The sequence below is a fragment of the Hipposideros armiger genome, unplaced genomic scaffold (genome assembly GCF_001890085.2).
Source record: "Hipposideros armiger isolate ML-2016 unplaced genomic scaffold, ASM189008v1 scaffold_48, whole genome shotgun sequence".
Taxonomy (NCBI): Eukaryota; Metazoa; Chordata; class Mammalia; order Chiroptera; family Hipposideridae; genus Hipposideros; species Hipposideros armiger.
This window is the reverse complement of record NW_017731398.1, coordinates 3,031,398-3,043,184: the sequence shown is the minus strand read 5'-3', so window position 1 is coordinate 3,043,184 and position 11,787 is coordinate 3,031,398. Positions and strand designations below refer to the sequence as shown.

At 55.0% G+C, this 11,787-nt stretch overlaps 2 protein-coding genes across 2 annotated transcripts in view; both read left to right on the top strand.

The window, feature by feature from the left end:
* The window catches only part of CFAP161 (cilia and flagella associated protein 161), an 86,290-nt gene extending 79,305 nt beyond the window's left edge, over window positions 1–6,985 (top strand). The window contains exons 12-14 of the mRNA XM_019640001.1: window positions 267–342; window positions 6,324–6,401; window positions 6,870–6,985. Of these exons, the coding sequence (XP_019495546.1) occupies window positions 267–342; window positions 6,324–6,401; window positions 6,870–6,985 (270 nt within the window). The remainder of the gene's footprint in view (window positions 1–266; window positions 343–6,323; window positions 6,402–6,869) is intronic.
* Window positions 5,984–11,787, top strand: part of IL16 (interleukin 16) — an 86,564-nt gene continuing 80,760 nt past the window's right edge. Inside the window, exons 1-3 of the mRNA XM_019640098.1 lie at window positions 5,984–7,009; window positions 7,778–9,354; window positions 11,553–11,628. The gene's annotated coding sequence lies outside the window, so the exon portion shown is untranslated. The remainder of the gene's footprint in view (window positions 7,010–7,777; window positions 9,355–11,552; window positions 11,629–11,787) is intronic.

Sequence of the window (11,787 nt, the reverse complement as noted above, 5' to 3'; positions counted from 1 at the left end):
GTGCAGCTGTGAGCAGTGGCCTTATCTCGGAGCTGAACAGTTACCCCCTTGTTTTTTCCTTGTGTCTGCCTCTGGCTTAGGAGAGCCAGGACCTCTACCTGACCTGTCACGCATTCTTTTGTAATGCTTTTTGAACTGCAGAATCTCTTTATCGCTACCTTATCTTTGAAACTGGCACATTAGCTCTGGCAGCCCCGTGGTCAGAAAGTTCTGACAAAGTACACACGTCTCCTTCCCGTATTTGTCCATCTCTTCCTTCTTTACAGGGACCCCATGACAGGTACAGTGCCCTGATGGGTGAGAGTCCCCCAGCCCCGCAGGTGACGGTGAGCTCTGAGGCCGGTGTGCATGTAAAGACACCAAGAGGCGGGAAGCCAGTCAGAGGTGATGTAAATGCGTTTTAAGTACATGCAGCTTCAAGCCAGTGCGGGGCGACCCCCAGGGAGGCAGATCTGGGCCATGACGTGCTGCAGGGCTGAGGGTGGCGGTTCCTGGCCTTGGCTGGGCGTTGAATTTGGCAGTGACCAGTGGTCGGGGAGGGCCTTCCTCAGTGGGTCTCACCCCGGCCTGCAGAAGGTAAGTGATTGGCTCAGAGCCACACAGCTCATACAGAGCTGCCCTGGGCAGGACCCGCCGACCTTCTTCCAAATCAAGGTTCTCTGACCCCGGCCCTCCTGCATGCCTTGGGTCCAGACGGTTCCCTGTTGCTGGGGGCTGTCCTGTGCATGGCGGGCTGTCTGGCTGCACCTCTGGCCTCTGCCCACTAGGTGCCAGTCGAGCACCTCTGCTTGTGACTACCTACAGTGTCTCTAGCGTGGCGCAGTGTCCCCTGGGGGCATCTGCCCTTCAGCACCACTGCCCTAGGCCACCTGGGTCTTCCCCACAGGGGGCTCTTGACGCTCTTCTCCCTTTTTGTTTTTATTTTTCCTGTAGAGCATAGAATTTGTGGCTCCCGGGTATACTAAAAATCAGCTTTTAGCCTCTGACCCGGGCTCCAGTGGGACCTAGGATTTTGTACAGATTGGCCCTTGGGGACAAGGCAGCTGCGTGGACCTGTGCAGTGTGTGGGGGGCACACAGCACCTTAGTGGTGAGGTCCAGTGTGGGGACACAAGGTGGCCCCCTCGGGTGTGAAAAGGGAAGCTGAGAACTCCTGTCTACATCATGATTTTAAACTTTAAAATGCATTCCTGTGTTTTCTACTGTTCAGAGCGTTAGTTTTAAGTGTGCACAAGAGTTTAGTATGCTTAAGTGATATACATAGAAGTGGTATACATAGAAGCATATGTAAGTGCCTGTGTGTCTGTGTAGATAACGCTTAGAACTTACTGGGAAGGCTGTCGGTGACAGGCTGTGGAGGCCACTGTGCGCTGTGGGTGGCGGTGTTACGGATAATGCCACCGAGTCACTGCTGCTGCGTGGACACAGCTCTCCCAGCCCTGAGGTTCACTTTGGCTCAGTTGAGCAAATGTTTACCGGTCAGTGACCGTGTGCTGGTTCTCTTGCTGGGGTGGTGGGGCCAGCTGAGATACATGGCAGGGACCCTGTGGCTGGGGGAGGGGAACGGAAACCACCGGTGTGATTACTCAGGAAGCCTTCCAGGAGTGCAGGGGGAGGACAGGAGATGACTCACACCGGGATGGGGAGGCTGCCCTGAGATGGACCCTGACACTCCAAGCCAAGGAGGCCCTGAAGTGTGGCGTTTGGAGCAGTGGTGACAGGTGGGTCCACAGCGGGCTGTGTGCAGAGCTGGTACACTGGGGGTGCTCCCAGCAAGGCTGCCCTGGGAGGTAACATATGGTGATGCCCCCATCCTGGTTGGGGGGCATCTACTGCCCCTAGTTCCTGGGGTGTCTCTTGCAACTGTGGCACCTCCCTGGAGGGACCCCTGGACTTCCTTACAACCCAGCAACTAAAGAGTTAAAGCCTCTCCGCCTCCCCCCACGACCTTGCCCAGCACCGTGGTGGTCCGAGTTAGTTCTGTTTGGTGGGTGCCCAGTGATACTCAGGAAAAACTGTGCAGGTTGTTAACCATTTGGAATATCACCGTTGGCTGCGTGTATCAAGTTACTGAATTTGAATTTTGTCATGAAGGTGATGGTCAGCCTTTGAAAGAGTTTGAGAGGAAAGTGGCATGATTTTGATTTAGAAAGATAGCAGGGAGGCAGAGGGGTCCTGGGGAGAGTGATGAGGCTGTGCATGGAGAGGAGGGGATGGACTCCACAGAGGTCAGGGGAAGAAGGGGGGGCCGGGGGCAGGGGCGAGAGCGCGCTCCATAGTGTGGTGGGTGTAAGACCCAGGGAGGCTGAGAAGGCGGACACCCACCCGGGTTTGGGGTGTGAGCCCATCCCCGAGATTCAGAGCACAGGAGGACAAGCAGCTGTGCTGGGAAGTGGGGGTGGTTGCCTGGCGGTGTCCGACTTCGATGGAGGTGGTTTTTCTGTGGATATAGCTGCAACCCAGCTACAGTGCCTTGCTGGACACAGTGCTATCACCTGCTGGGCTGGTGGGGGAGGGGGTTGCCACCAAAACCCAGCTAAGTGACCATCAGTAGCAAGTAAAACACTTTGAGATTGAGTAGTACCTAGAACTTCCTGCTGGGGGTGCAGAGGAGTCCAACAAGCCTGGAGGCTAGCACTGGCCACTTCCTAGTTAGAGACGGTCACCTCTCTGAGAATCAGTGCGTGGGGCGTGCTATGGGGAGAGTGATGGCCCTTGAGCGCTGCGGGGAGAAGAGAGTGTGTTGTTCTGCAAAAGCAGGTGCTCCGTGTGTGTGGGAGGGTGCCTCCCAGGTCCCCTGCCTTCCTCTGGGAGGTTGGTAAGTGGACGTCCAGCCAGGAAGTGATTTTGTTTCCATCACCACCACTGGTCCCCACCTGGGATTGGGCCTGCCTTCTCTCCAGCACACAGCAGACCTTGGTGCGTTCAGCTGAGCCCGACAGACCTCACCGCCCAGTTCAGACCAAGCGCCGAGTGGGGCCCTGGGGATCCAGGGAGGAATAAATGCGTTCCTACCTTTGGGTCATCAACTGGGGAGATGAAGAGCGATTATTTCTGTTGTTAAACAAAAGAAGCATAACCTAGAGCCACTGACCTGGGAAGTGCAGGATGTCTGGGCAGACAGAGGTTGGCTTTGACGGCAGCCCCGAGTAAGAGTCTCAGCTCAGTTATCCTGGGAACGTGGCATAAGGAGAGGCTGCCTGAACCGCTGGCTTCATTCCTAGGGGAGGCCATGTGGTTAACAGAGAGAGAGAGAGAGAGCTCTTACAGTGAGAGAGAGGACCTACAAGCATCCCATTAGAAAGAACAAGGCCAAAGACTTGAACTGATAATTATAAAAGAAAGGATTCAAGTTTCCAAGAAGCATTTCAAAGCAGGTTCAGAGGAAGACAAGTGAGATGCCATTTTTTTCTTTCTTTGACCGGAAGGCAGTGACAGAACCATAGTGTCACTCTGGCCTCACCTGGTCATTTTACAGGTGGGGAGATCGGCCCAGATCAGAGAAGGTACACACCCCAGGCACAGGAAGACAGAGGCAGGGCCCGCCGAACCACCTCTGGGTGACAGCGACTGCCAGCACAGCTGCGTGCCTAGGAGAGTGGACCTGCCGGGGGCGAGCCTCAGGTGCTAAGGCTCCAGGAAGCAAACCCAGGTTCTCTTGCAGACGGGGTCTTGCACTTGCCTGGCGTGGCCACAAGAGGCCACTGCCAAAAACCCTAACGGGTCCATGTTTTGCAATTGCCCAACTATTGAGTTTAATTTCAAAACACGAGGGAGTTTCCAGTTTTCAAAACGTGCATTTGAAGAGGGGAAAATCCATAAAATGCTGTGGCCAGGGTATCAGTTCATTTTTTTCCTTGTAAAATAAAGAGTGCATTAGGCAAACGTAAGAGCCGCTTTACCAGCGTTCCGAGGGGCTGTTCCAAGAGGAGTGCAGGTTAGAATCCAGCCCCTCTGGGGCTCTCCGTATAGACCTTCCATCTGGAGTCTGGCGTCCTCCCCAGGAAACTGCTCTGAGTCCCCTGCCTGAGCACCCTGGGTCCCGAAGCCACCCCCAGCGATGGCAGCGTGACGTCCGAGCGACCACTTTCCAGCCTTGCTCAAGTCCGTGTCCTCTCTGAGCCTCAGTTTCCTCTAAGGGGCTACTGGCTTCCTCTCAGAGCTGTTAGAAGATGGAGAGAAAGAGAAAATGTGTTGGAGAGAAGCAGGATGGGACGACGGTCCTGCGTCCCAGCTGTGGGGTCAGACCGTCACTTCCTGACTGTGTGGTCTTGGAACTCACTCACCTCTTTGAGCCCCCATTTCCTTGTCGGTTAAACAGCCAATTAGAAGGTCACTTGTCTTGTGGGCTTGCTGTGCAGTTGGAGACGGTCGGCTAAGCCGGCGGCATCCTGTCTGGCCTATCACAGGAATGTCATCCGATGTGGGCATCTGTGTGTATCTGCATGCTGCCTGGCATTGCTGCGCTCCCGTGAGCTCAAGTGCAGAGGCTGTGTGTACAGGTGAAAGAGCTGTCACCTCTGCCCCTCAGTGTTTATGCTAGAGTGTCAACTTCTCCATCCTGGAGAGAGCCTAGACAGGGGAAGCAGCTGGCCCAGCCTCGCAGTGTGAATCCGCACTCCCTCTGTCACAGCACTGGTTACTCTGCTCGCTTCCCTGTCTGTGGCGCGTGACTGTAAGCTCCCGTGGGCAGGGACACTCACGCAGAGCAGCATCCTCAGCATTAGAGCATCCCTCACCTAGTCTCCCCCACGGAGCACCTGCTAGCGCCAGTTGCTCACTGTTGCAAGCACGTCATCATGTACTAACCAGTTGAATCCTCATGTCGGACCTGTGAGAGGGGCCCCGTGATTCTCTGAATTTGACAGGAGGGGAAACTGAGACAGGAAGAGGAACTTCCCAAGCGTTGACCGGCTCGGCCAGGCAGCCTGGATCCGGGGCTGGAGCCCTTTGCTGCCCAGTGCTGCCGTCTGAGGCCTTCCGTGCATTTTGCTGGATTGGATTGAATCAGGAAGACTGCAAAGTGAGTAACACTGCAGTGCATGATGGGAGTGACCACAGGTGTGCATGCAAGTTGTACATCAGAGCTGTGACTGCGCCATTTCAGGGGGACAGGGCGCGACTGGATGAGTGGGAGGGAGGGGCCAGGGGAAGCCCTCAGCTCAGGAGCTGGCCTGTGCTGGGCAGCAGGGAGAAGGACTGGGAACTGCCATGCTATCCACAGGCTGCCTCGGCACACTCGGACACTCCATCACCCGCCACACCCCGCAAGCCCGGGTGGATGGACAGTGCGTGGGACTCATCCCAGGTACCAACTCTGTGGACAAGTGGAAGCTCTGAAGCCCTGTGCCGAGCAGGTTTGGGGACACGTCCAGTCTCAGTGGACAAAGCGCAGACAAGCCCCCATGTGTCCAGGAGGGGACTGTGGGCCACAGTTAGCCAGCCAGGCCCCAGGCCTGCCCTTCCTGGTCCCCACAGCTCCCCAGGCCTCCCAGGGCAGCCAGGCTGCCTGGCTGTGGGCTGGGGCTCTGCCTGGGGAGCCGAGTGTAACAGGTGGACCCACCCCGGCTGCACCCTGCGATGCTGGCACCGCGTGCTTCGTGCTCTTAACACACCGTGTGCGAGTCACACTCGGACACCCTCCGCCCTCCTCCCCCAGATGGAGTGGAGATGGTGACGCCCATGGCCGTCCCCAGCAGCTGGGCAGAGCCTCCACCCTTCCTCTCTTCTGCACTGTCTCTGTGCCGTGTTATTGTTGGCTGATGCGAACGGGCTGAACGTCTGCCAAACATCTGCTCACGTCTCCTGGATGGGCTCCCAAACAGACGGGCAGGAAGCAGCACCGCCCTCGAACTGAAGTGCCAGGGCCTGTGAGCTGCCACCCCAGGACTCTGCCTGGCTCGCCGGGGGACTGCTGGCAGCGCTGGACTGGGACCTGGCCTCTCTGGGGGGTTGGGGAGTTGGGGGGGGCCTCTTGGTTCTACATCCTCTCCTCTTCTCAGAAGGGACATGAACAGAGGAGATGCTGGAGATGGAAGGAGGGGGATACGTTAGAGTCCCTCTGCTCCTGGGACGGACGTGGGAAGGAGTGCTGTCTGGGCTCCCCAGAAATGGACGCTGAGACAAAGATAGAGCGCAGTGTATTTGATGTGATGTGAAACAGGGAGGAGAGGAAGGTCTGTAAAAGCAAGTGATCAAGCAAGTGATGTTGGTGACAACTGGGACACTGTCCCCGGAGAATCTCACAGCAGGATGAGTGTCAGTCACCCCACTTGTGGGCTGGGCACACGGGACACCTCATCTTCACCCCCCATCTGCTCCCAGTTGAGGGCTGCTCCAAGGATACCAGCTTCCTGGCTTTTCTGGCCTATCGCCCGGAGTGGGCAGGGAGAAAGCCCTCGGGTGAGGGTCCCAGGCGGTCGCAGCCACAGGGGATATGGGCAGGACACAGACAGTGCCCGCAGCAAGGGGAGAGGAAGGTCAGAGCCAAGGGCCGTCCGTCAGCCTCTCTTCCCCTCTGCCCTGTCCCCCGTCAGCTGCCCATCTCTGCTCTGTGCCCTCTCCTACCCCAGGATGGCATTTGGGACCTGGGAAGGCCTTCCTAGGTGTGTGGAGCACTGCCCGGGGGACCTGGACTGGTGACTGACGGGTGAGAAGCTCCCCCTGTGGACATCTCATGGACGACGACGATAGGAGTCTGGCTGGAGCGGTAGTGGCTGTCTGTCCTTCGGCCTCTCGGAACTTCCTGGCCCTTCCTGACTGATGGAGCTTCACCTAGCCTTCCATGGTGCTGGCGCCTTCGGGTGTGGGCCGCTTTGTCCCTGCCACTCTCCCGCCAAACTGTCAGCTCTCTTCTGTCCTCTTCCACAGACTGGGACTTCCGGGTCACGGGCACAGCACAAGGAAAGGGACGCAGGCCCGTGCCCCAGGTCCTGCTGGCCGGAGGGTACCAGGATGGCATTGCCCTCAGGCTCTGCAGATGGTGATCTCCCGACAGGCGGACCTGGCAGGTGAGTCTAGCATGAATCGGGCTAAAGCTTTGTTCTCAACTTCCCTAAGTCATCAGGATCAGATACCACAGCCGTCCCCTTCTCTTGCCAACCTCTCCTGTCCATTCCTGTGGGACCCCAGGTCGGGCCTTCACTTCCTCTGCTCCTCTCATGTCACGCTGTCCCTCTAGGGCAGCATTTGAGACCACAGTGTCCCTCGTGGGCCAGAGGCATTTTCTCTGTATGATGGAATGACTAAGCAATGCAGCATCCAGACCTGCTAAGCTAGGGAAGAATGAGGGGGGGAACCAAATAGGCAGTGCCTTCCGTGTAACAAGTGACGCTCATAAGCCTGCAGCGTGACGGGGAGTGGGGGGGCAGATCTTGTGGGGTGTGTCAGAGGCGGAAGGACCTGCTTTGCCTTCCTCCCATCTCCAGGCAGCACAGGATGGACTCACACATGAGGAGAGAAAAGCACATTGACATAGCTTAAAGTATTGCTATCCTGCCCAAATGGTGTGGGGTTAGGCAGGCTGCACCCCTAAAGACCAATCCAGTCGAAGGAAGGGCCTGTGCTCTTGTGTATGATCTTGAAAGAGATTTTAGAAACGCCTGTACAGAGATCCTGGGCTTCCAAGGATAAAGTCAGTTGAACTGAATTGCCTTTTGATGTATTTGTTGTTTTCTTCTGACTACAAAGTGAATATATACTTAACTTGAAAAATTCAGAAAAATGAAATATCGTTCATTTTCCATGTGTTTCCTTGACATGTATTTTATATGCTATAGGGCGCTGCCAGGCTCATAGCAGACTACGAAGTGACTCACCGGATTAAACCACTGAATTCTGGGGCCGTTGGTGACCATAAGGTACCCTCGCTTATTCTGACCAATTTGGAAGTCGGTGGTAGACGTGAGATGCTGCTGCAACGAAAGCTGACATTTGTGGCACTGACGTACTGGTTAGGCTACTGGCAAAGAGGACCCGGAAACTGGAGACCGTCAGCCCCAGCTACGCGGTGGTGAGACATTGACGCGCCGAGTCGCCTGCGAGGACTTGGAAGGCGTGTTGGTTCCTTGTTGGCTCCAGGGGCAGAGGTTGGGAGCAGAACATGGATGGTGCGTGCTGGTCATCACCGTGTGTGTCTAGCAAGGTGTTTACAGGGAAGAGATGTGCATGGAAGAAAGCTGACTGGCGTCCAAGAGTTGTACGAGGGCGTGGAGGGAGCGCAGAAATGGAAGCGGGGAAATCAGCTGCCTGTAGGCGGCATCACCAGAAATGGGATTAAGACAGACGGAGTGGCCAACAGTGAGGGTCAGAGGACGGATGTGGGGCCCTGTTGGAGTCGGGGCAAAAACCAGATGACAGGTGTGGCTCTAACACCTCCTGCTGAGCGCTATAGCAGTGATAATGTCTCAAGGCCTGAGGTATTGAGGGAAGGGCCTAGGGCCAGGGAATAAAGACAGCACAGATCTGGGAGCCCAGTCCTAAAGAACAGTGGGTGTGGTTCCTGAAGGACGAGGCTGACTACTGAGTTCCAGAGTCATACTGCCAAAAAAAACCCACCCCAAAACAGAAAAACAAACAAACAAAAAGTACTGAAAAGAAGGAAAGAAGAAGAAAAAGACCCTGGAAAAGCCTATGATTATTCGAGACCTTGCACCCTGGAAAGACCCTGAGATCCCAGCCATACAGGGAGCACAAAGGTTGAGAAAGCAACCCTCAAGGAGGACACACTCTCCAAAGGCCACGTCAGGGGTGGCCAAGGAGGCCAACTTCTGAAATGTGCCCTCGGAGAGCCGTCAGCGAGGCGCACCCTCCCGAGAGCAGAATCCAGGGCTAATCAGGGAGCACCCTCCAGGGACGTCCGTTTCTGTGGGCCAGCGACAGCTGGGTGTCTCCCGTTTTCCTCCCCTCTGAATGCCGGGTCGTGGCTGTTGTGCTGTCCTTACAGCACCACTCAGTGTGTAGAGGGCAGCTAAGTGGAACTTTTAGATCAGCAGTTGGCAGCCTACTGCCCGCTGGCCAGATCCAGCCCGCTGCCTGCTTTTGTAAATGAGGTCTGGTTGGAACACAGCCATGCCCATTCGTGCACAGGCTGGGACTGCCTGGGGGGCTCCATGGCAGAGTTAAGTAATTGCATCAGAGACCTTATGGCCCGCAAGCTGAACATATTTACCTTCTGGAAAAGTTTGCTGGTGTCTTTTCCTGGAAGACCAAGAGAAGCACGTGCTGAATGCATTTGAGCCTGTTTTGCCCATGGATGGGGCTGAGGGGTGTCTCCCCTGGGGACACGTGGAGGCAGCCTGGATCCCTGCGTCACCTACTGGAAGGTGCTTTCCTGGATGGCGGCCTGAGTCGGAAGGTGCGTTGAGAAAAACAACTTCCTTCACTGTGTGTGGAAGGGTGCAATTTTTCTGAAATGCAGTTTAACGACAGGGTTATCCCCTTTGATACAGTAATTCTATTTCTGGAAACTTACCCTCAGGAAATGGAAAGTGACATGAGTCAACATTTAGGGATAGAGATTTTCTTTCTAGCTTTCTTTATCATATCAGAATTGGAGATAATCTGAATGTCCAACAGTAACCAAACAGTTACGTAAATGACAGTTCCGTCCAGGCATCGCCTGCGTGTTGCTGTGTCTTGCTCAGTATCAGATGCCAGCAGCCTGAGACACGGGACGTGGGTCTGATCTAGTAACCTGCAGGTTGGCTGCCTCTGCCGTCCACACTGCACCCATCCACGCCCTGCTGACTGCCGGGACTGCGAACGGGGTTGGCGGGCTTGTCTCCTTTTCATCTCCTTGGCAATTCGCGCCTTCTGGCTGCAAAGATCCTTCAGATGGGCTCTTGGACATCAAACGGCTACAGCCCGACATTTGGTTACATAAAGTCCAAGTGAATCATGAACACGTGGATTATATTTTCGTTCAAATGCGCAGGGAATTCAGTTTATGGGAAAAGGGCTGCGGGCTGCACCAGCTAGCACTAGGTTTGGGAAATCGGTTGAGTTGCTGACCAGATCCTCAGTTATGCCCCTCTGCTCTTCCCCCACTCCCCAGTTCCCTCCTTAGCGCCCTGGAAATGACAGCTGTTTAATTCCAGGGGGTGCTGAAAGCTAGTCTTTCCTCCAAGAAAGATGGGAGGCCAGATAAGTTTGCCAGAGGTTCCTGGGTTTATTGGTTTTGTCCCAAAGCCAGCGAAGACTAAACAGAATGCAAAATGGACCCTCCCTTCCCCTTGGCTTCTGTGTTGGAACTGCCTTAGTTTTTATCTCTCTTTGCTATGTTCTCTGTCCTGATGGTGCCCGTCTCCTGTGTTGTTTGTCCCTTCAATGTTGGGATTCCCCAAGGCTGCTTCCTGTACTTTCCAGGTTATTTTCAATCTGAACTCCTGGCTTCGACTAATTTCTTTCTGGATGCTGATGATGCTCTGGTGTCTGTCTCCAGCCTGGCCCTCTCTCCTGACCTCGGGTTTGTGCATCCACGTGCCCACCAGCGCCTCTCCTCTCTGGGGCCACAGATGCTCCAGATTCACTGTGCAAACTGCATTCCTCCCCTTCCCTCATTCCAGCCGTTCTCTCAGTGTTCTCTATCTTAGTAACTGGGAGTGCCAGTCATTCAGTCACCAATTCCGTGACTTAATTCGTTCAGAAAACTTTGAGTTTTCACTGTGTGCCAGGCACCGAGTTAGCTAAGGGGACACAGATGAATAAGACCTGGTTTCTGCCCTCCGTGTCCTCACAGCCTAGTGGGGTAGAGGAACACAGAAACAAATCATTACAGGACACTGGAAAGCACAGCTTGAGAAATGCGCAGAGGATGTTACTCTGTGGGAAAGGGGCATGGATCACACCGGAAGTGGGGGCACTTGAAGGAAATGGGTGAGAAGGGTGATGCCTGAGCTGAGAATCAGAGGGTGAGTTAGGTCAGAGGAGGGGGAACGGGAGGTGAGACACAGCGGAGTGGAAGCAGACCCACAGCTTCAGGGTGGTTGCGGCAGGGAGTTTGAGGCAGGTGAGGCTGCAGGGTGTACGGGGGTGCCAGGTAATGGAGGTCTTACATCCCTGTTCATAGGTTTGGATTTTATCAGATTGTTTATGTGGAATTTCAGAGTGGGGTTAAGTGGAAAGTGGAAAGATCTGATTTCTGTGGCTATAGGAGAGGATGAATTTGAGGAGAGTAAGACAGGAAGCTAGAGAAGTAAGGAGATCCCCTGAGTTCTCGCCACCAAACTGGACCCAAACTGACTTGATGTAAGAAGAGTGGAGCTTGCTCGACTCTCTAAATGGTGGACTTACTACATATCTCCCAGCTCGAGGGGAGCACAGACACGACGCCCCAGGGCTACCATGGGCCTTTGATGTTGGTCCCGGTGCCCACGTCATCTCTGTGCCCTTCACCGCTCTCTGGCTACCTGTTGTTTCCTGGACCCTCCCCGGGCTGCGATAGGGCCACTGTCCTTCCTGTTCCCCATGCTGCAAAAGATGCTCTGGCTGAACCTCCACGGTCGGCTGGCCAGATGTCTATAGCATGTTAATTCTTCCTACCTTTTTGTCCAGGTTGGAGGAGATCCCCAAGCTTCCACGGAGGCATTCTGCCTGTGATGCTGAGCATGACCTGCTTTGATTAAGAGAGGTAATGAATATGAAGTGATTAATACAGTGCTTAGCACACGTAAAGGCTCAGGAAGTGGTAACCATTATCTTTACCACCACCGTCACCACATCATCACCATCATCATCACCATCACCACCACCATCACCACCACCACCATCACCACCACCACCATCACCA